General features: G+C 39.1%; 1 protein-coding gene across 36 annotated transcripts in view; it reads left to right on the forward strand.

Annotated features, from left to right (window-relative positions):
* Positions 1–24,860, forward strand: part of DLG2 (discs large MAGUK scaffold protein 2) — a 1,003,655-nt gene that overhangs the window by 676,095 nt on the left and 302,700 nt on the right. For all 36 annotated transcript variants that reach the window (XM_062639108.1, XM_062639096.1, XM_062639094.1 and 33 more), the window contains one exon: positions 19,771–19,940. In XM_062639108.1, the coding sequence (XP_062495092.1) occupies positions 19,771–19,940 (170 nt within the window). The remainder of the gene's footprint in view (positions 1–19,770; positions 19,941–24,860) is intronic.

Genomic DNA, 24,860 nt, shown 5'->3' on the forward strand with positions numbered 1-24,860 from the left:
TTGTGCAGTAACATGTGCCAAGAATAACAATAACCTTGGTTCCTAGCAAAAGCCCAGTTTTGAATTACCTGAGAATAGATTGGTGTTTATGGACAGAAGTACTTTCTTGTGTTCATTTTTGCCTCAGACTCTGCCTGCAGTTACTCTATACCATATAGCACTGTGGACTGTCTGAATTGGCTTCTATATCTACTGTCTGCTTTTAAACCATAAAAGCCCGTAAAATCACTTCTGCTGCATTTTACATGAAGTCCCTTTGATCTAACTTAGCTGAGTGAAGTTTTTCAAATAGCGAGACTGTGAAAGCGACCTGTTCGAAATGGACTTAATGCTACAGACACTTACAAGTCTTTTATGTGTATATATGGTTTGACAAGTGGAGGAGTAGGTCAAGTGGAGTTTCATGAAAGTCCAACCAAAGCAAATACAACTTCCTTCACTTGGGAAGGAATAACTCTCCAGTGCGCAATTTATAAGTACATAAATATCAGGTATAAATACCTGATGGGAGTGCATGAGGACAAAGAAGCCAGACTTACATCAGTACTGATCAGTGACAGGGCAATAAGCAATGGAAACAAAACACATGGAATTCTGAACATCAGGAAGTACTTTTTTGCTGTGAAGGTGGCTGACTCTGGGTGCAGGTTGCCCAAAGAAGTTGTGGCATCTCCATCCTTAGAAGTGCTCAAAACCTGACCAGACATGTTCCTGGACAACCTGTTCTAGCTAACCTTTCTTCAGTAAGGAGTGTTTGACAAGGTGATCTCAAGAGGTGCTTTTCAACCTAAACGGTACTGTGATTCTGTAATTTGCACCTGAGTCAGCAGTGCCAAAGGACAGTGATTGAGGTCAGCAGAGATGCACAGAGAAAGGACTGGAGGCAACAGTCACATTTGCAATAACAGAAATTGCAATTGGGTCTGAAGAAAAAAGTCTTTTAAATGAGGATAGTGAGGCCCCTGTAAGTGGTAGCTCAGAGAGATTATGGGATTTCTGTCTTCAGAGGGACTCAGAGTTCACCTGGATAAAGTCCTGAGCAATGTGACTGAACTGCTTTGTGCACGAGGCTGGACTAGATGACCTCCAGAGGTACCTTCCAACCTGAATCTTGAATTGTTTTCAGATTATGTAGATTATTCTTATATATAAAACCTATTTATGAGCCTGAAACAAAGGTGATTAAATTCATGTGTTTTTTTTTTTTCCTTTAGAGAACTGTATTGTTATTGACAGTAAGTATAGTGCTTAGCGTAAGTTTGTGTCACTTCATGGCCCACATCTACACTTAAAGAAGAGTAAAAATTATGAGCCACTATAAACTACATTCACTTTAATAAAAATTCCTGGGTTTGGGAGACTTCTTGAACTTCCAAATATTAATCATAAGGCACAGAATCAGAGAATATCTCAAGTTGGAAGGGACCCGTAAGAATCATAGAGTCCAATTCCGTGCCCCTCGCAGGACTGCCTAAGGCAGTATGACTGAAAGCATTGCCCAGATGCTCCTTGGAGAGACTTGGTGCCATGACCACCTCCTTAGGGAGCTTGGTCCAGTGACCAACCACCGTCTCAATTAAGAGCCTTTTCCTTATGTCTTAAAGTCCAATCTGAACTTCCCTGGATGCAGCTTCATTCTGTTTCCTTGTGTCTTGTTGATGGTCCCCCTCCCTCCACTGCCTCCTTTAAGGAAGTAATAACTACTATGTTTACATGCTACACTCCCTAAAATACACTGATTTCTTGAACTCTTCTTGACTCGTACAAGAACCAATACACTGCAAAATTTAGATCTTAGAAGGCATTTTAGCTAAGTACATAACTCCTAATCTTGCAAAATAAAGGAAGCTGTCCAACCTTTTATGATGTCCTTATAATATATAGGAAATAATTTCATGGCATAAAAAATAATTAGATTTGATTACTTTAGCTAAATATGACTATTATAAGCTTGGGAGTAACTGAAAATTAGGGGTGGTTTTTTTTTTGTGAATGCTGCATACCATGTCTCTTTGAAGCTTTGAGTTTCAAGTCAGTGACAGGGAATATAAAACCGCCAGAAGTAGCAACCATTCCCACTGAGTTGAAGGAGACTTTCTCTCGACAGTTTGATCTTTTAAGACTTTTGATGTATAAAACCTTCTGCTTCTATCTTGCAGATGTCAGATGTCCATGGGCAAACATCTGCTTTTTAATAAAAAAGCTGTGAATGCAGACTTCTTTCACTGTTTGGAAGAAAGAGAATCCCAGTAATTTATGTGTCACTGCCTTTTTTGTTTTTATTTGAGTTTGTGTCAGAGAAAAAAGTGCAGTGCTCGCCTCAATTGCTTAGATAAAGCAAAGAACTTCAATATATTATCTCAGCATTTTTTTCTATTGGCCCTTATTGATCATAAGTGAAATCGTGGCTCCCAAAAAAATTCATCATACTCTGGAAAACAAGAGTGATCAGCTCATGGGAGTGGAAGCACAGTGTAAAAGTCTAACTCAATTGAAAACAAAAACATTAGTAAAAGAATACTGAACTTCCTATTCTAACCAAGTTTAAAAGAGCAGAAACTCCCAAAATATGAATTTAGTTTCAAAACCAAAACTGGTATGAGTCAAGTATTATTCTTTCTGTTTATAACTTCTCATAGTCAAATTCTGATCTTATGGTGGATGTATTTTTCTCAAAACTCTGGCTACAGGAATAAGTGGGTTGTATGAGTTCCTTATCTATTGCTATCAGAAAAGATGCTTTTCTTTTTTGTGATGGCAAGTTTGAAAGTAAAAATTTTAAGAAGTTCTTGGGATATAAAATGCAAATAAAAGAGTCTTGGATAGAACAAGGATGCAGAGCTTATGTTTTATACCAATCTCATGGTCATAGGACTCTTACAGAACCTATGTTTCAAAAATCAGTTACTCCATATGTGACTGTATGTATATGATGACTTTATTCCCAGGACTGAGACAGATATAGGCAGTCTTGAGCTTGAATTTCAAAGGTTAATGTTGTACCGAAGGTTATTTTGGTGTTTGAATCTGAGTTGTACTCAGGAGGAAAGAGGGTTGATGTGAGGGGTGAGTCAAGGGGAAGAAAGTGGTTGTGCCTGGAGGCACATAACCCTGGTAAGCTGCCCGGACCTGAACCTGTTTCATTCATTCTTTCTTCCAGGAAACTGGTTTCCATTTGTGAGCCTATCATTTTAACTTTTTTCCTTAGAAGTGTGCATATTTGTAAGGAGAACTTAAACACATTGAGGAAAGTGGATCAATTGAGAGTTTGGCAGAATAATCAGGAACAGCACACTTAACCCCAGCTATCTAAACACCATAGGTTAAAAAGTACTAAAGCTGTGCAGTGTTTGTCTTTCCTTTGTAAATGTGTCTTGCCTGATACTGTTTTAATTACTGATTGGCAGGAGGTTTAGGATTGTGAAACTGCAGCACTTTTAAGGCATGCTCTGTTGTTCTCCCATCACCATAATAGTTAGCCCCATTAGATGTTTCTTTCCCCCAGCTCTCAAAGTGATTTAGTGTGGGGAAGGGAGCATAATTCACAAACTATAGGGAGGAGACAGGAACTGAAATAACTTGCCCTCAGTCATCTAGTAAATCAAGGAGAAAGCTTGGAATGGAATAGTGATTCCTTCTCTCATATTTCTGTGCCTTACAGGCTTAAGTTCAATGCCTAACGGCAAAGGTTTTAAACAAATGAGGTTTGTGTTCCCTTCTGTTGTCAACTAACCCACTGTGGTGTGTCAAAGGATTATTAATTTAGCTAGGTGTATGCAGCAGGAGAGGAACTCTGAATATAAGACCCTTTCTTATGCGTATTTTGTTAATAAAAAATAAATGAAGAAAAGAAATTTAAAGATTGCATTCTAGTAAGAGTTAAAAAAATATTTCTGTGTTTCACTAAAGATGCACCAGAAAAGAAATATTACAATTCTGTGCTGTTCACTCCAAGCTTGAAAACTGGAATTAAGATATGCACTGCTGTAACTGCTGTGTGCAATTTACTTGAGAAACACAAAGGAAAGAAGGAATGGAGGAGAGGAAACAGAAGCAAGTCCCCACTTGACAGCTGGCTAGATAAAAGACCCCCTTCAGTCTTTGCCCCGTGGGCTGTGCTGACAGTGCTTTGCCTCTGATGAAAAGTCTGAAACGTAAATCCCTCGCAGCAGCAGCAGGAACACAGTTGTTGGCTGTTGGTATGTGTTTCTAGTCTACATTGCTTAATAAGAAGTGAATTGGCAGTGATAATAGGAATAAGCTAGGGGCTTTTTCAGATTAATGTGAAGAGCTATTCCCGGCAGAGGTGATGTTCTTGATACGTGTGTCATTGTGTCTCTAATCCAGCTTGGGCAACTGGCTTCGTTTTGCCATCATTATATATCAAAACAGAAGTGTGTCTGCTTTGTGATTCACTGCCTAAATCTCTGTTTGCTAACTTTTGGTCTTGTATTAAGCCTATCAGTACCAGGTCTGTGTGCGTTGCAATGGCACAGAGCTTGTTCAGGATGTTATTATAATAACAGCGCTGCCACAAAACACTGATTCATATCTGCACTGTTTACAGGCCTCTGACAATGCTGTTAGTTCAGTACGTAATTTAGTCGTAAGTTAATAAAGAGGCATTCACCCCATTAGGTAAAACATGCTTGCTTTGCAAACAGTCATAAATTAGATCATGAATTATTGACTGCTCACACTGTCCTGGTTTGTGTTAGGAAGTTTGATCTTATTAACTCTGTTTGCCTGTGCATTTGCATGTATCATTTTTGAGCTACTGTGGAATTAAGAAAAAAGATAGAATTACCACAGGGGATCTAATTAAAAAAAGATCACAAAATCAAATCTGATTTTCATGCATTATTTTTACAGTTGAACATGTCTTACCATAGGTCAAGTTTTAAATTACCAACATATACATCTTTTCATCAATGGAATGTTACCATGTAATTCTCTTCTCTGTTGCTTTCATCACTTTTCTTTCTCTTCTTTCCGATGTGAAGTCTGCATTTCTTATTTGGTATTGCAGAACCCCAGTGTGTCTCTGAATTCGATTATAGTTCTGCTTTTCCCATTTTGAAGTTAATTTGGTAGCTTGTGAAAGTTTTCTTATGCCGTGCAAGAAAGGAAAGGGAAATTATGTTTTAGCAGCTGAATTCTGGGGTAAAGAGAACAGAATTTCATGAGAAGAAGAAGGTACCCCTCTGGCTTGTGGTATTTGAAACTGGGGCCTTGTCGTGGTTTAAACCCAGTCAGGTAATTCGTTCGCTCACTTCCCCCCCCTTTCTTGCCCTCCCCCTGCTCTCGGAGGGACAGAGAGGAGAATCGAAAAGAATGCAACTCCCACGGGTTGAGATAAGAACAGTTTAGTAACTAAGGTATAACACAGATCACTACTGCTACCACCAATGATAATAATGATAAAGGAAATAACAAGGGAAAAGAATACAACACCTCAGCACCAGCCGACTGATAACTTGCCCCCCTCAGCCCGACCAAGCACCGACCGATACCTCCTCCAACCCCGCAGTCTCCCAGCCCTTCCAGCTCACTCCCAGTTACATCCTGGGCATGACGTGATGTGGTATGGAATACCTCTTTGGTCAGTTTGGGTCAGGTGTCCTGTCTCTGCTTCCTCCTGGCTTCCCCTCCTCCCTGTCAGAGCATGAGGCTCACAAAGTCCTTGGCCAAACCAAAACATCGCTATCAGCTCTGTTCGCAGGCTGAAAGTCAAAACACTGCACTGCACCAGCTACCAAGAAGGAGAAACATGACTGCTAATGCTGAACCCAGGACAGGCCTCTATACAGGGATGGACATTGTTGTAGTTGTTTTCTTTCGTAACACAAAGGATCACTTTCTTCCCCCTGTAAGATACTGAGCTGTTTGGTACTGCTTGAAACCGCTGCTTGTGAATGTTATTAATAACCTTATTAATGTTATTAATATTATTATTAATGTTATTAATAACATGCCAGTTAAGCAATGCAGCGTGTTATTAGGACTTTAGGTACACTGCAGTTGTATAATGCCCATTGCACTAGCTATTTCCTGCAGTGGTCCTGAACTGGTTAACAAGGCTCCCTCCCAAGAGTTCCTTTAGTGCCCATCCTGCCTGAAATTGCAATTGCCCCAGCGTGCTGCCGCAGCAGAACAACATCATGCAGCCAAATCCAAGCGCCTATTTCATCAGCGTGTTTGCACTGCTACTGTAGTCAGGAATTTAAATAGCTCAGTGAACATTTACCTGCAGTAAGAAGCCTTCTGTGGTTACGCACCTTAGGATTCATCAGCTCTCCATGGAGCCTAGTGTTAGTCAAGGAAAAAATATTTCGCATTTGTACCCTCTGGCGTACTGTTGAATGCTTCATTGATTCCCCACCAAACCTGAATACAAGATTGTGGATTAAAAGGAAACTGATTTAAGCCATCATACCATCATAGAATCGTTAGGGTTGGAAAGGACCTCAAGATCATCCAGTTCCAACCCCCCTGCTGTGGGCAGAGACACCTCGCACTAAACCATGTCACCCAAGCACCAAACCATGTCATCCAAAAATTATCATAAATAAATAAATAAAAGTTAAGTTCCTTATTATCAGCAAAGACTTTATTCCAAATTTTTTAAAGAAAAGCTTGGGCAACTTTTTGCTTCTTACAGCCAAAACCACTGATAAAAAGTGAGTATGAACATACCTTGTTCATACCCCGTCAGAACTCTAGGCTGTGGTTTGAATCAACTCTTTGGACTTTCGAATTTTAGCCAAACTATTTCGTGACAATACCTCATCACTGTTGCCACATTCCTTATTCCACTTTTACTGCAGATGCTAGAGCAGGGGGGTTAAATTTATTTCCCTGTGGCATGTTTTGATATCAAATTTGTAAGACCTTGTGAGTACTTTGGATGTGTTGCTTCCATCATGCCATTCCGCATTTCACTCTTAATCAAACCATCACAAAAAGCAAATTTTGTGGACTTTTTTTTCCCCTTACTTACCTATTTGCATTCTCCTCAAAGCTGCACCTCACTCTTGTGTTAAGTGTGCAGCCTAATGGTACTGATGCTCTGAAGCTACTAAAGTTTCTTACTAAACTTGAACTGCATGTTTTCTCCTCCATTATTTTAATGCTACACCTTTGTTTGGAATAGCTACTCTCAATCAAACCAGAGCGGAAGGGAGGGTTTTCTACTTGTTAGTGCAAGCGCCTGGGAGGCTCGACTGCTCGGTTTTGTTCTCAACTTGCTATGCCTGATCTGTGGCAGCACTTTTCTTCTTTTGTGCTGAAGTTCCCCCATTTGTAAAGTGGGGATAGTGATCATTATCTTTGCCTCACGGGGGTTGTTGGGAAGCTTAAACGAGTTCATATTTGCAAAGCGCTTTGAGAGCCCCAAGATGAAAAGTGCTTGCAAAAAAAATACCGAATCCAGAATTGCCTTCTGGGTTATCTGTTGCAACTGGTTTTCCTGCACAAACCTGAATGCGCTTCAGACAGTGCTGGTGTTAGTTGGGAGGATTTTAACCACGGGTGAGGAACAACCCTGTGGTTCCGTGTCTTTAGCAGGCAAAGCGTATCTGGGGCCCAAGGAAGCTCCTCATCCTTCCCCTGTGGAACTCGCTGTGGCCATCTGAGGAAGCTGCTCTTCCCCAAGCCTCGGGGCCTCAAAGCCCCTCCATGGTGCTGAAGCCAGATAAACCGGAGGGCTTGGAGGGTAAGTCAGGGCTGCAAAGCCATCCCTGCCCTGTACCACACCTACGGAGCCTGGCCTGGGGCATCTTCCACTACCTGCAGAGCAGCCCTGCAGCTGGGAGGAGCTTCTCAGCTTCCTGGTGCCTTCATTCATCTCAGACTTTACGGAGTTTTGTTTTTCTTTCCCTTTTCTTTATGCCCACACCTTCCTCTCACAGCACCCCGCAGCTACCCACACTTCCTTTCTCCCTTTGCCTCTCCGCTGTCCCACTTTGGCCTCTGGCTTTGAAGGGCAGACACAAATACCTGTTCTGTGAGCTGAAGTTTTCCTTCTGGCCACCATTAGAGGCTGCTGCCTCTGCCAGCTGCCAGAGCCACCCAGATCAAGCCGAGCTGCCGCAGAGGTTGGATGCGCTGGGAGTTTCAGAGCTTGGTTACTAGTGGGAGCAGTTTCAGAAGGAAAGCATCGTACATGGCAGTGGCAGGACACGAGACGCAGAGAGACTGAGGATAACTGGGGAGGTAGAGAACGGACGGAGGAATGGAAAAATGTGGTAAGAGCAAAAGGGTACCAAAGGATGGCGAAAAGCAGATGGAGGAGAAATGCAGGGTGGGAGAAACAACTCAATTGCGGGGGAGGTACAGAAAGAAAATGCCAGCTCCTATAGACCTCACAGTGAGGTTAATAAGAAAACCTGACCCAAGTTTAAGAGCCCATGTCAGTCCCAGCATTCTGCCCATGCTCTGCAATCCCCTTCCTGCGCTCGCCTGCCTACACTTGATGCCTACTTCTGCTGCCTTCCCTTTGCTATCATGAGCTTGGAATCAAACACAAACATCTAAGCAAACCCATGGGCTCATGGCCTGCCAGCTGATCGATTGCTAATCGGGCGTTCAGCCAGCGACCAGCTTCACCAGCCTGAATCACCTCATGCCTGTGTCTGTTCTGCAAATCTGTTAGCGTTAGTAAAGTCATACTTGGTTTACAGCAAGTTAGGGTGGGAATTGCAGGTCTGATAAGTACAAAATGGTCTTTTATGGGTGGAGAATTGTTTTGTGTTTTATATCAGCGTGTCTTGCAAAGGGAAGGGCTCATCCCCCGACTCAGCAGCTTTATGCTTGTGTATCACAGTCCCTAACTTGAAGAATTAGGGACATCCCTTGAGAAGGATGTGATTTATGCTGGGGGAGAGGAGTCTGTCTTATGCAGGGAGCATTTTAAAATGTGTAAAGTGAAAGATCATAAACTCTGTGCAAAATTACTATAGGTGTGGCTTACCAAGCAAAAGAGTTAATTTGCCTTGAGTTATGCTAGCTAAGCAATAACTAAAGACTTGATGTCACAGAAAATCAGTTCATTCTGAATGATTTGGACCAAGCATTATACAGCAACAGGATAGCATTCTGCTTTCAGGATGTTTTGAAGGAAAAAGCAAAAGCAGAGGTCCTCCTCTTATAGATGCATTTAGACTTGACTTCTCTGAAAGCTTATGCTTCAGTCTGTGTGCAAATTGAATGGGTGTCAGCTACTCCTCCCTCAGCCCCATATAGCTACACCCTGTGAGGTGAGCTACCATTAAGTAATAACTACTTCCCACTCTTAAAGTGCGTGTAAAGAGACGTGGCTTTTCTGGCAGACATTAAACCAAGCGGGGTTTTGCTTGTGTCTTCTCTCTGCATTGTTTGGTCTGAAGCATCCTTAACCTCTGAATTTTATCAGACACAAAAAGAATGGTACTTTTGTGTAGTGATGTTCTTGGTTCAGCTTTCAAGTAAATATGTGAGAAATTTTAACTGCTTAGTTTGTTTGTTTTTTTTTCCCTGAGATGTAGATGTAGAGGTTGATATTTGAGGTTGATGTGGAATTTACCACCAATTTTAGCTTCTGGATATTACTGACCATGTTGCATGAGGTCATCATCAGTCTATTTTAGAGTAACACCAACTCAGTACCATGCAGTGAACATACGCACAGTTTATGAAACTTCAGCTTTTATGTAGCTGATATTATTAATAATAATAATGTCAAGTTATGATTTTTTGTGAAATTAATACTAGTTTTGATATATTGATAACAGATTAATTCCTACAGCTGAAAATTGCCTCAGAATAACTCCTTACCAAGTATTTTTGCAAATCAGTAATATAAAATACAAATGCTCAGTGCATTTGGCCTTTGTAAACTTTTGAAAGTTTTCAATCTATGTGGCAATTTATTTAAATTGTACAGTTTCTTTCTTTAGCTTGTAATTGTTTAAATAAGCTATTATTTAATCTCCCTTGCCCTGTGAGCATTTCTCAGTGGAGTGCTGGCGGCATCACCGCATAAAAACTTGCTATCTACAAATTTCAGGCCTAAAACCACTTCAGAATGCTAAGCTAAAGCTGAGCAAACATTTTCTGACCCCAAAAGAGGGCCCAATTGTTTTTCAGTGCAAAGGGAAAAGACTAAATTAGGGCTTCCTTCATTCTGGAAAATAGTGGCAACATCACCTTTCACCTCACCTCTGAAGAGAAACCTGCATTCACCATCCTTCTCCCTCTGCAGAGCATGAGCCCGCATCTTCCAAAGGAGTAATCAGACCATTAAACTGGCGGGGCTATGAAATCAATGTATTTTATTCTTTCCTTCCAGAGTTGTCTCACTTCCTCAAAGGCAAGTAAAGGTTAATTGGGCCAGAGCAGCCTTGTCGTGAGCAGGATGTTCTGAGAGGCAAGTAGAGGTTGTGGACTGCACGCTCCTCTTTATGGATGTCCTAAGCACTCCCCAGTAGCAACCTCACAATCACCTGCATTAGTTTCTATTGTTGGTACAATTTCTGTAATGTATTTAAAGAGTTCATCAAACCAAAGCAAGAAACAGAATTTCTTTCTAGTTTTGTGATTGAGGATGCTTTCCTGAATAATTGGAGATTTTTACTGCAATTTAAGAAGAGCATTACATTATCCAAAGCGTAACAGCTTCAGTGATGGAAGAAAAGGTAGTTAAAGTGTTTTTCTAGGAGATGATATTAGATAATAAGACAGCAGATCGTTGTTTTGCTTTTTGTTTCCCTGGCTGTCTAACCTTTTATTTTATTCAATTTTATTTCAATTCAAAGCATATTAGAATTAAATTTATTTTTGGCTTGACTGGAAAATTTATTCAGCATGAAACAATGTTGTTTTTGTCAAGGAAATAAAACAATGAAAACAACTAGTAGAAGGTGTCCCTGCCCATGGCAGGGGGGCTCGGAGCTACGTGATCTTAAGGTCCTTTCCAACCCAAACCATTCTCTGATTCTCTGATTCTCTGATTCTATAACTTCCCAAGGTTCAGTTTTAAGTCTGTAGGTGTTACACCCAAGAGGCATTCATATAAATAGAAAGATGGGAGGTGGTGTTTCCATCTCTGAAATTAAATTACTGTTACCAGTAGTTCAGCTCTATGCCTTTGGCTTGAAGAGTTTGTCTAGCAGAGCCTTTTTTCTTATGAGGAAAAATCAGTTATGAGAGTAGGTGATTATGTCCTGTTTCCTAACTACAGGAAAGAAACAGAATGACCAGGGAGCAGTGTTTTCTGTCTCTTCTAATGAAAGGATTTGGAGACATCAAATGATACTAATAAGCAGCAGGTTGAACTACCCATAAAGGGATATTTATTTAGCTGGTAGCAATGCTGTTGAAGTCATTGACAGAGAATATTGTGGATGTTAAAAGTTTATGTGGGTTTTGAAAGATGTTAAATTTGTAGAAGAAGAATCTATCCAGGGTTATTAAATGAAAAATAAAGAAAAAGGTTTCTGTGACTCAGGGAAGTCCAGAATTGTCAGCAGCTGAAAATGTATTCTGGGAATATATTGTGTTAACGCTTTCCCCTTACCATCTGTCTGGAAAGAAACAGCAGGCTGGATGGACCCCTGGTCAGGGTTATAAGGGTATTATTTCTGGGTGAGCCATGGGGACATGGACAGTAAGGTGCATCTGGGTGGCTCCAGCGTAGCCTGGCTGATGGCTGTCTTGCCTTGCTGCCTACTTGTGTGTCCCTGCAGCAATCCTGCTGCCTGAGGCCAAGATCTATTTCAATCTATGGGAGAGGATTTTGCACTACAAAAAGTGAGGCCTTACAGCTGAATTTAAGACTTAAAAGAAAAAAAAGGGCAAAAAAACCCTCAAAACCAAACCAAATGCTGATGTGTTCTCTACTGAAACTGTGTGAATAGGAACATATTCAAGCTTCTAAATATATTTTTGTGTAACAGTCTAAAGGCTGCAGGGACTTTTCCATTCCTAATTATATAGTGTTGTGTGCTGTCTGTTTCTGACTTGCAACTTCAAAAATAGATATTAGAGTCTAAATGAAACATAGGGAGAGGTGTTTATGATGAGGAGCTGCTCTGCTAATGTTCTTCCTGATAGTGTTACCTGTCACTTGTGTTTTAAATTCAATTGCAATCATGCAGACCCTTTAATACATTGACATTTCATTAAGATGGCTGTTAAAAAATACATCTATCCGTTGCTAAAGCATCAGTGAAGGACAATAAATGTAAATGTCTTGTGGCAGTTCGGTAGCTGTTGTCTCTCAGGTCTCAGCAAGGTCACGTCATTAACAGGATGTGGAAACACAGTCACTTCAGGCAGTACCACATTCTGACATTCAGAAGTATGCTCTGAAATCTGAATTATTCCCTGACAATTTGGACTCCAGCCTCTGTTCTGGAAGTGAAATAAAGCTCAAAGTCCTGTGGTAGCACACCTGCAAGTCACGCTGCTGTGACCTTAAGCCCTCCTGGATGTGATCTGAAATTTTTGACTGCATTATAGCAGGCATTTTCACCTCATAAGCTACCACTGTACTCCAGGTATCTAAAGGTAGAGTTTCCTTTGTCCTTTTAGCATTCTTATGCAACCTTCTGGAGGACAAGGACTAGGACTTCGTGCTAGTGCATCCTGGACTGGGAATTAGAAAAGTGACTGAGATGCTGTGCTGATCCAGAGGGATTGAGCTGGGTTTGTGTGCACAGACTTTTTCTGCCGCTCCTCTGCTTCTTTTGCATTCTACCATTTAGGCAGGAGGATGCTAGAGCTTGACTTCCAGTTGGAAAGATAGGTAGCTCTTTTCTATGCCAAAACCACTGCAAAAAGTCAAAGGAGTGAACAGTGGGCTGTGCGGGTAACTAACACAACTTCAGGTCACCCTCCAAAACCTCATGCCAGCAGTTGCAGGCTAAAGGCTGTGATATGCAGAAGGACAGGCTAGGTTTCCATTATGTAGCAGTACAATCTACACATACACTTAAATCAGAACCATTTGTAAGATTCTTTTACTTCGGTCTCTGGGCTGGAAATCCTTCCAGTTGCTGGTACACTGCAGGAGCACAGCACTGCCCTTAAGGAAGCACACCCTGCTTTTTGGCAAGACTAGTTAGCTCAGCCATGCTCTAGCCTTCAGGCTTCCCACAGCCAACACACCGAAACTGGTTTGCCAGTGCAGGTGGAGAAAGCATCATCCATCTGCGTGTGTGTCCTTACAGGAATGCTGTGTGAGAGTTTAGCTCCCGCCTTCATACACACACAAACATACACAGAGTGCATGGTGGAAGGGTTTGCCCTTCATCTCTCACTTCTGAAGACTGGTTACAAGGGTGAACACAGCAGGGAAAAGGCAGGGAGCTGCTTTTGTTGGTTAGTTATGTTTATGCTGAGTATGCCTAGAGGCTGAACTGAGGGTTGGTCCTTGTTTGAGATGAGCCAAGAAGGTGTAGACTCCTCTGGAAAGTTTGTTCACACTGTAAACAGGAGACAAAGGAAGCGGGATGCAGGTGGGGTTTTAATCCTCTATTTGAAGATTATGGATAAAAGAAGTTAAATGACCTGCTCAGGGTTGCACAGGAAGCGTTGAGGTGGTACCAGGACAGCATTCTGGGGGAAAAGATTATATTTTTTTCAATTTATTCCATCACAACAGATCAGTGCAACTTGCTAAAGAATTCAGAGCACTGAAGGATTATTTTTTTTCTCTTACAGATAAATTGTAGTGGGTTTAGTCACTATTTTCTTTCCTCAAAACCAAAACCAATTCTACTCTTCCTAAAACATACGTTAAATTCAATGCTTCAAATAGTGTCTTCATATTAAATACAGCTGAGTTACAATTGTATTGCACCAATATTTCCACATATATTTAAAGCAGAGTCACTCACAGGATTTCAGATTTTTAAGTTCAGCCCAAATTCTGCTGCTTCATTCACAAATTATTCCCTCCCACCCCAAATCGTAGCTTTTATCAAATATTATTTTGTTAGTAACCATTCTATGAGAGATTTTAAATTTCATTATAAAGCACATAAGGGAAAAATTTTGAGATGGGATTATCTGCTACCTTCATCAGACAATTCCACAAGCACTCTCTTGCTTCCAGAAATAGGCAGAATTCTGTTCTACTGGTGAGTTTTATCTCTATATTTTTAGAGTAGATATAGCAGTAGTTTTATACTGCTTTAAAATGTCAGGAAGGGGCCTGAGGGTGTATGTGAATTTGCTATGGAAATTGGATCATGTGTCTAAGGATCGTTATACCTAAGGAAACCGTATGCCCTGTGGTATATATACATATCATTGGCATTTAGTTTTGGCTCTATGTTCTGTAATTGGCAAGACAGATCTGAAGGCTTCTGTGGTAAATTTGAGTTCCTTGAATTCTTATTTGAAATATGAAAAAATAATAAAATAATTACATGGGTGGTACCAATAATTGCATTTTTTATCCCTAAATGCTGTATTTTACTTACTACGGGATAGGAAGGATGCAAATAGAATTAAAAAGGAAGAAAAAGGTAGGGGACAGAGAGTCAGTCTTCCCTAACTAGAAGAACTAGAATAGACCAGACTGATTCTCCTAGGGTCAGGGTCAGTATATTAGTATCATTATTTGCTGCTCTGTTGAAGAAAGGATAATAGTCCTTTCAGCTTGTTACCTGTAATCCTGTGTTCCTGCTTAAAGTTCTGTGTTCTTGTAACTTCTTGAAGAAAGAATCAACCATTTTGAAGGGAAACTTTGGCTGAAAAGGTTAGACAAAGCAGGAGCAAAGAAACAAAGTGGAAGTTTAGTCTTCTCTCTCTTTTGTTGTCTACCCAATACCTCCATACTGATATATAGAAGTATGTATCTGCCCAATGCATTCCGTAGCTTTACACTGATTCTCCCTTAATAATAGTTTTTTCACCTTGATTTCTAAGCTTTGAGTAACAAATAATAAAAGTCTGTATCAATTTAAGCTTTTCTGAGAAGGCATCTGGAAAAAAAAACCCACCTTAAATATCCTTATAAATAATCTATTGATCTTGGGCATTCTGCAATAGAAAACATGGAAGATTAAATTCTTCCCTGTGAGGGTGCTGAGGCACTAGCACAGGGTGCTCAGAGAAGATGCAATTGCCCCATCCCTGGCAGTGTTCAAGACCAGGTTGGACGGGGCTTGGAGCACCCTGCTCCAGTGGAAGGTGTCCCTGCCCATGGCAGGGGGTTGGATCTGGGTGAGCTTTAAGGTCCCTTCCAACCCAAATCATTCCATGACTCTATGATCCTATTTGTGAGAAGCAGTCCCATTAATAGACTGCCAGTTAGTCTGGAAGTGTCTAAGACCCATGGGTTACTTCAGCTTTTACTGTCATGGTGTTGTCCTATGGAGCACAAATCATTCCCTTGTTCCCGAGTCCGTAGTTGGTTCCAACTAGCTCCTTTGTGGAGCTGCAAGTTGGCTAATGTGTCTTGGCAGGACCATTTGGTCTTTGGGGGCTCCTTGCTGCCACACTTGGCTGCTTTGGGTTTCTCTTCAGGGCACCATATTGCACTGAACACATGAACAGAATAATCATTACCAGTTGTCACCTACTATATTTCCTGTAAGTGCCTAAGGATTGCCCTCATCTTGTTTAGTTAAAACTTGACTGAAGCAATTATTAGCTTTTCAAGGATGTCCTCACAGCTCCTAGAAAAGAGTAAACATAAAATTCAGATGAAGGCAGTCAGATTGAGAACACACTTGGAATAAGCACATAAAGAATAGTATTTTTCCTCAATCCAAGCCCTTATCTGCTTTGAAGAGAGCAACAATTATTGTAACTCTCTGTGTGTCTGTCATTCCTCCTTAGTGCCAAATCTCTCTCATATTTCTTGTATCAGTTTGTAACTGTCTTGGCATGGTTATAGCATGTGCTCTATATTTTACCATCCGCAGTTCTTCATATATGAATTATATCACAAAAGCCTTGTAGCATGCATCTATTTTGTTTAAGTATTTAGGTGAGCCATGCCAAGGAAGAGCTGCCTAACTCATTTTAACTCAGCCATTACCTGCATGGGTGATTCTACAAACTTGAATAAATTTAAGTATATGTATAATGCTAAGTCCCTCTTTGAGTATTTTGGCTAAAATAGAAATAGGATTACTTATACCTCAAAAATTAATCAGAGACTTTTACATTGTGCTGAATTGAGATATGAGGGTGGTGAGGCACTGGAATGGGTTGCCCAAGGAAGTTGTGAATGCTCCATCCCTGGCAATATTCAAGGCCAGGTTGGACCGAGCCTTGAGTGACATGGTTTAGTGTCAGGTGTCCCTGCCCATTGCAGGGGGGTTGGAACTTGATGATCTTAAGGTGCTTTCCAACCCTAACTATTCTATGATTCTATGATTCTATGAAGCCCCTCTTTTTTTTAGGATGAACATGTTCTTTTAAAATATGGTTAGAACATACTTTCATTAATTTTTTTTTCAACATGACACAATGTATTCTCCAAAATACTTCTAATTACATGTTATTTTCATTAAAACATGAGGGAATTAAGTCAAGAACTCTGTGAACCTTTTTCACCAGATGCTGATATTATATTGTTGAATCTGAGCAACTAAAGTTCTACATCTTAAGATGAGTTTTAAGAGTTCTTTTCACATGCAGTTAGAGAAAATTGAATTTCCTCTAGTTTCTTAATTGTTGCAAAAGTCATTAGCTATAGCTTAAAATACTTTAAAACTTACTTTTCTGCTTTCTGTTTCATTAGATATTTTGTCAGTTTTTACTATCTTAAAAAGTAAATGTATGAATAGGTCTCACTGAAGTATATGGCATTAAGGCTTACAAGGAGATTGGCAGTAATTTAAAAGCTCTGACACTGTTTAAGAAATGGTTAAATATTAAAAAATATACTTATGGTAGCTGTCACAGCTTCTGTCTTTAGATACTAACAACTATGGCAAGTACTGGTCCTGAAAACTTTCTCCATAGATTTAAGGAGAAAAATATGACATTACAGTCTCTGTGTTGACATGCTGCTTCAGCTTCCTTCCTTTATTTTCTTTTCTGAAGTTGCATTTTTTAATGAATAATGATATGTGTTTATCTTCCAAGTGCTCCATATTTCTGAATTTTAAAAATGCTCTGGAGTTTCTAGATTAATAATAATAATAAAAAAGGATTTAATTAGCTGTTAAGGTTGGAGTCATCTCCCCAGCTTATGTCATATATTTCATTGCACCATGAACTGCTGTTTTAGAGGTCTCAATATTCTCAATGTATATTTGTAGACCTCTGAGATCATTATGTTCTGTTGATCCAGTACAGGGTCAGCATGCCCTCCAAAAGATTGTGTTAAAACCCACAGAACTCTATAGGCACATATATTTTATGCATGTGCATTTTTGTATTTTATTTATGAGACCTAAAAACCTCATCTTTTTCTACATGAGGGTGGAAAAATAACCTAGAGGTTTGGAAAGGTATAGCTGGATATCTAGCACTGGATGTGTTTGTCACAGCAGACAAGAGTAATCGTCCGGCTAATTCTGCACTGACAAAGCTTGTACTTGTATGCAAACAAAATCCTTTGTATGAAAGTATTTCTATCACTGGATCAACTTTGTATTCTCTCAGCCTATTAATCCTACAGTATTAATCTGTCTATGTTTTATTGAGGATAGTCGTACTGTTTTAAGCAACTCGATAACTCTAAAAGCCAAATTTTAGCCACCAAGGTGAGAATTCTGTTGCAGTGTAAATGTCCTTTTCCAAAGAGTTTTGCTTTTTCGGTAGTGGAGGTGTGTGGCTTACTGATTTTGGCAAGTTAATTCCTTGTTGTTTATTGACTTTCTCCAAAAGACATGCTTTTTCCCTTAATAAGAGCCTTTATGAGCTTTAACACTTGACTTTATGGGAGGATTTATGTAGATAGGATCTAGCGATACCAGTGTTCATCAGTGCAGGGCACAGAGTATATGAAAATAAAAGAAATGTAATCCTCCTTTTTACTGTTTTTTTAATCTTTTTCCATGTTTTTACCTTCATAACCATCCAATGGTTAGACTCCTACAGTTTATTCACTACGCATGGTGTAGCCAATTGTATTTCATATATGGCAAAAGTAAGTCATAAATTTGACAAGAATCAAGTATATAGTAATATTAATTGAATAGCAGCTTAGACTTAATTACTGTCTTTCTGAGTGGGAAGAACTAGCTGGATACATTCTAAAGAATGAAACACTTTAGAGCACTTATTAATTTTACATCCAAACCGCACAATTAAACACTTGGAAAATTAATACTTCTGGCATTGAAAGCAAGCACCAAAACTAACCATTGAATGAAAACTGGAAACTTTGCAATACAGTACTTTTTATAAGAAGGGACGTATCCATTTTGTGTCCCTTCCAAGTTCAACCAATTATCAGATAAAAGCTGCTATCACCATTTTCCCCTGCAAATATCCTTTCAAAAGGCTGATAACAGAGAAGGTCCTTGGTTTCAAATAGTTGTGGTCTTTCTATTGTTTTGCCTCAAAACAAAACCAGCAGCACAAGAACATAACAAAAATCCATCCTAAACTCTCAGAGTTCAGATAAACTTTTGGTAGAGGTTGTTCTTTCATGTGCTAAGACTCCTGAGCAATGCCCAGCTCAAGTGTTCTTTTGCTGCAAAGAGGACACATTTGATAGTTGATCTTTATCTATAGAAACGTAGCTGAAATGGGAATATTTTTAGCAACCAATATTTTCTTTACTGATTGTCCTTTCAGATATGCAGAAGAACACATTAATTTACATATGCCTTTTTTCTTCTGTAAGCAAAATACTTAGAAGCCTCTTCATCATAAATGTACTTCACAAGAACAGTGGCATCTCAATTCATCTAATTCTTTGGAATTTGACTTCTCAGTTACCCTCATTTGCAGAGAAAGGATGGCCAAGCAGTTAAGTCATTAGACCGCTGCTTTGGAGATGGATTTTACTGCTCTCAATGTAGATTTGCTTTCTAACTTGGACATATCTGTCAGGCAAGGAGAATAATGCTCCATTTAACCAGGACATTTTTGAGGGTGAATGTATTAGTTCATCCTTAGATAATATAGTAAATTCCCAAAGTAAGAATATGAGGGAATTTTATTAGTAGTCTATGAAAAATAGATGCTATTACCATACAACAGATCCTGGAGTCTGTAGTTAGTGGTGAAAACATAAAGAATGACATTTACTCAAATTATTTAGCATGAAACATTCTCTTTTAAATTGTCTGCTTTTTGTAGGACAGCTTTTTTTCTTTGACAACTTAGAATTCTTTGGCTCTGATGAAGAAATATGAGAGATTTAAGGAGGTACTGGAACAATTGCTGGTCTCTCTGTATTAAATTAAATCAACTTATTTCCTTTAAGAGTAACTGCCGTAGTAATAGAATGAAGCATGAAGCTTATAACTTGATTATTTTGTTAAGAAAAAAAGGTTTTTTTAATGAAGTCTGTAAAGACAAGTTGTTTATTACTCATTTGTACCACTCTAGTGGATCCAACCCCGATTTATGAAGGAGGATGGCAGGCGTGGGTGGTTAGGTAGACTTCAGTTTGAATCAGGAATGTTTTTTGGAGGGACTAAGTGTTCTGGTTCTATCTCACTGCTGATGAAGCACATTGCATCAAGTCTGGCAGCTGGCAGGCTTCTCAATGGAGTGTGCTCTATTTTACAGCACTAGTGACAAAAAACCTGTGTTTGGTCCAAAATAACAATTGAAGCATTTAGTACCTATGGTTCTTTGCTTTTCTTGTAGGGTCAACGATTGCATCTTGCGAGTGAATGAGGTCGACGTGTCAGAAGTCTCACACAGCAAAGCCGTGGAGGCCCTAAAAGAGGCTGGCTCCATAGTACGACTGTACGTTCGTCGAAGAAGGCCTATTCTGGAGACCGTGGTAGAGATCAAGTTGTTCAAGGGACCTAAAGGTAAATGCGAAAATGAAAAGACATCCATTTTAAACTTGATGCTTAACCTCTCTTCAGCTCAAATATCATCTGAATTTGTTGATTTCTTAACTAGTTAGCCTGTGAAATACTGCAGTTCACTTAGGCTTGTAGAATGAGAATTTATGGTTTCATGTCTCTTCCTGAAATATAAAGAAATTGAAGGAGTTGTGATTTCTTTAATTTGATTTTTATTATGAGATGGCTCATTATCTCCTGAAGAAATGCAAGATGAAGAGATGCTATGCTTTACATTGGCTGCATGCATATTTCCTCTAAAGTTCCTCTACTGAGACCTCTGACTTTCATTTAAGGTGCCATTGAATACAGTTTCCGAATTCTCTCTTTTTTTTTTAGAAGTCCTCATGATTATCCAATTTATCCTTTCTATTTCATGTTGTTGGTTTCTTGCACAGTTTTCTTTGGAACAAGAAGACAGGAATACTAACTTGTGCATTATGTAGGAGAATTTTACGTGGAAGTCTAGCATGAAACTTTCGCTAGTCTAAATCAGCTTTATCACTTCCAGCAGAACCTTCTGGTTACAGAAAGAAAAACACCACCAAACAACAAACAAACCCAAATTCTTTTCTAGAATCATTAGTACAAATTATGAATATTGGATTTTCTCCTTTCCTTTTGAAAAAGGAAAGTTTTTATTTATAGAATGTTACATTTAACAAATGTAATTTTATTGGTTTTCCTACCTGAAATTTCCCTCTGGCTACTGTGTTTTTCTTCATAGCTAATTTCTGGGCAAAGAAAATGGTTATTTTCACAGTACTGTGTTCATTCTATCTGAATAGGATGAACAGCGGTAATTTTTGTATCCATACTGATTATTTCATAAGTCTTTAAATTAAAGTTATATACGTTAAATGGGGAAATCCGTATGTCTCAGTCTATGCCATACCCATGAGATTATTCAACCTGTTTTATCAACAGTGAGTAACCTGTAGCTGTTGTTTCAGTGGTTTCCCTTGCTTCTCATCTCATGTGAATATTACAGGATGCTTCTGCATACTTTTTATACCAGTAATTGAGTATATTTATTTCTAATACACATGGAACCATTGAGATTATCCATTCATCATAAGCAAAGACAGTGCACGGCTTTCAGTGTTGCACTGTACTTCTTCTATGTACATATATCATGGTTATTTGACACAGCAGTGTATTCATCATCCTCTGCTCTTGGCAAATAGTAGATTTAAACATGCATCTGAGGGTAAACCCCCGGAAGTCTGGATTCTCATAGCCAATTGCAGTGTTAAATTGACTTTCTAATAGAGATATTTTGTACCTGTATGAACTCAGACAGGCAGCAGGGTTTTTAAAGATATGGAATTAAACTCAGTGTGTGCTGTGATAATCATTTGAGTAACCTAAGGCTAAAGAAACTAAACATTTCCCTTCAGGTGGTGATGAAACAGTAAAAGTTATTCACTGTGACCAATTATTTGCTTCATCGTGGAAGTGGACAAGAGGCAGGGATTATCTAATAATGGTTTTGCATCGTGTTTATTTTCATTGCATGCCTGAAACTATTTATTTTCACATTTATTTCCATAAAAGAAAGTGAATAACTAGAAAAGTACCTTTTATGACAAGCTAAAGATGGTTTGCCGCTTAGTGCTACAGACGTTGTTACACAGCTATATTCCTACATTAAGTTTACTACAGATATTTGCCACAGTGAATTTTATTGTTAAGCTGAATAGTTTTTTAAAAAAATTCACTTCAATATTATAGAAATAACTTCATTTGGAACTTGGATGAAAAAAAGAAAAGCTGATGGGCTATTTCTTTGCAAATCCAGGTTTTCTATTTATCTTTATAAATTAAGCAACAAGGAAGCATACCCTTATATGCTTTCTATATTCCATAGATTTTAAAAAACAGAATGAAAGAAAATAGGCTACAGTTTGGTTGGAAATCTTACCAATACTCATTTTATGTCTATAGCAGTTTTCCCTTGAATTCTTCAAAATCCTGAATTAAAAATAAACTCTCTGTAGAGAGGCATCAAACTCGTGGCTGAAGTTGGTACTAAAACCTGTGAATCTTGGCTGTGGGTTTCAGTGCTAGTCACTCCTGTGATGCTTATCTGTACACATTTCAGGTGATTTATGTCTGAACTGCTCTTTCACACCATTACTACACAGTGCAAGAACAACTTAGTATTTATATACACAGTGTTTCTTACTTCTCAGAGTGAAATTGGGATGTTTTGGTGTCCGGAGCAGGACATGGTAACTCCCACACCTTTCCTTCTTTCCTACTCACAAGGCAAATAAGGAAAGTGAGACTGTTTTTTTAGACAAGAAGGCTGCTCCATACTGAACTTGGAGAAGCAATTACCTTTTCAGTTGGTTATTTTCCTGTCTGCCTCTGTCAGTATATAACTCAGTATATACTGAGTTCATTCCTTGCTGTGTTGAGAATTTACCACATGAAAGCAAGTCTTGGCTTCCATAATACCATGTAAATTCAGAGATCACTACTTGCCTGTGTTTGCATAGTACATCATACGTTTCAGCACTTGAAGGTGATAAAGAAGTAAATTTTCAAGGCTTTTTATATAGTCTTTCAGTTTCATCTGAGGTATTCAGACTGAACTTAAATATAAAGCTTGAAATACAAGCTTTGAGTCCATAAAGGTTAGATTTTTCTTAACTGGATGTTATTTTTTTCTGGCTAGCGACCACCATATGAAAGACGTAGGTTAATTTTGCAAATCTATTTTGAACAGAAGTTAAATATGCATTGTGTAGCAATGGCTTTGAGCATATGACAGGGATAAGGCCATGGTAATGTGCTGCCAAGTGGTCCCTGTTCCTGCTACTTCATGGAAAACTGTCCTAGCATTATATGTGCTAGAAGGTCATATAATTCTTATAACTCTTTAAGGTGACTTTTGGGGAAAAGAGGTAAACAAGGACAGAAATAAGCTGTATAATAGAACAGTCAAGGTTTCAAAGACAGCTGTGGCTGCATATTTAAGGCTGTGCCTTAATCAGTTTGCCAGACTTCATTGATCATATTGGCTGATGTCTACAGTCTGTCTTGAAGGTAATTGCTAACTGGGATCATTGCAGGAACTTCCTCTTTCACATGCTCAGGAGATTGTCTTTTGTAGAGGTCTTGTACGTCGCTACAGTGAGACTTACAATTGTAGCGATTCACTGTTTGGCTTTGCTTAGTATTTAGTAGTAAACAGTGGGTATTTTATTTCAGGCCCCATCAAGGCACTGCAGGTTTTCCCATCCAGTGCCTTTGCAGTAGCTGGGGGCTATACCAGAGGAAGGATATAGAGTGGAGCTTTCTTATTGAAAATCAATAGGATTTAGGCACTACTGAAATCCTGTCCTTAAGTGACACGCTTTTCTTGCTCTGTATTGAAGCATAATGAGACCATCAGTAATAAGAATGGATTGTGCGCACTGCAGTATTTATTCCTGGGGAACAAACATGCAGGCATTCAAAACAAAGCAATTTAATGGTGGTGCTTGGCTGTGTAATATAACTTCTGTATTAGCTTCTTCCTGCAAAGAACTGTGTATGAGCAGTGAATTACAAACTTCAGTCACTATTGGAGACTACAGTGCTTAAACCCATTCAACTGCATTTGACTGCAGCATTTTAAACCAAAGGAATTCCACTGCCCTCTGGGGTTTTAATGCTGTCCTATCACATGGCAAATCTACTTTTTCCAAAACCAGAAGTGTAGAGTAGTATCCTTGATGAAAATTTAGATATAGAAATTAAACTTTATTGGTTTTAATTTTAATTTTTTAAAGACTCAGACAGAAAAATGGTTTTCTACCACTGTGGAAAATTTCTGGCAGTCAGAAACTCAAATACAGAGGTTGTGTAATGTTTTATCTGCCAGTACCTAACCGATAATTTAAGCTCTGGTATTATATACAGGGGAAAAAAAAAGGGCAGAAAATAATTATCCCTGTAACTACAGCAGTGTAGGATCACATGGTAAACTTCTGACCTCAATTCTATTGGCAATGTAATGTCTGCAGAAATGAAGTTTTGGGTGTGAGAGGCAGAAAAGCTGAGTGCCAGGAAATGTGGGAGTAGATATGGCAGACTTAAAAGCACCCCCAAAAAAAGTACAATATAAAGAAATAGGATCAATTTCCCACACTTGTCATGGTAATTCAATCCTAGCTATCATTACAATACTTGAACTGTGTTGGAATCTTGCAGTGATGGATAAGAGCTGCCCTTTTCTTCACTGTATATTGGGCAGAAAGGCTCTGGACAGATCAGCAACTATGTCTCTTTGCTGTTGTCTGTAAGCATGCTTTTTTTTGTCATTCCTGTGTCACTGTCATTCAGATCAGGTTCATCCACCCACTTCTGGGTACTTTAGAAAAGATATTTAGGGGCACTTATTCCTCTACTCTTTCCTGCACTCAGAATTAGGGCTATGGTCCTGATATGTCAGGACTTTCTATTTAGTCTATTCGGACTGTTATTGTGTTTGGGGAATCTAAGCTAGAAACTGGTGCATTGCTCAGCCAGTTTTGCATCACTCTGAATAATTTTCTTCTCCTTTAGCAGAGATAAAGCTCCTAAATGGGGCATCTCAGTAAAACACTCCAAAATAAGATGGGATGAATACAAAGGGTGTAACATGCTTTTCTTTTTTTTTACTATTATTATGTATATCCATCTAAATGTTAGATGAAGTCATTGGGCATAACCAGTTCCAGAGTTTCCATTTCATTGTTTTCTGTGCTGGACTGAAGCGACTGTGCAGCACGTGGTATATTTCCTTTTCACATAACTATTTGTTTTTTCTTGATGACACTGAATAAAGTCACTGAGTAGTAATGAAGCTTTCTTCCTATACTGAGAAAAGAATCCGTATGTTTTAAGTACAAT

The sequence above is a fragment of the Pezoporus occidentalis genome, unplaced genomic scaffold, assembly GCF_034315485.1.
Source record: "Pezoporus occidentalis ecotype Australia unplaced genomic scaffold, CSIRO_AGI_Poc_V1 ctg6, whole genome shotgun sequence".
Taxonomy (NCBI): Eukaryota; Metazoa; Chordata; class Aves; order Psittaciformes; family Psittacidae; genus Pezoporus; species Pezoporus occidentalis.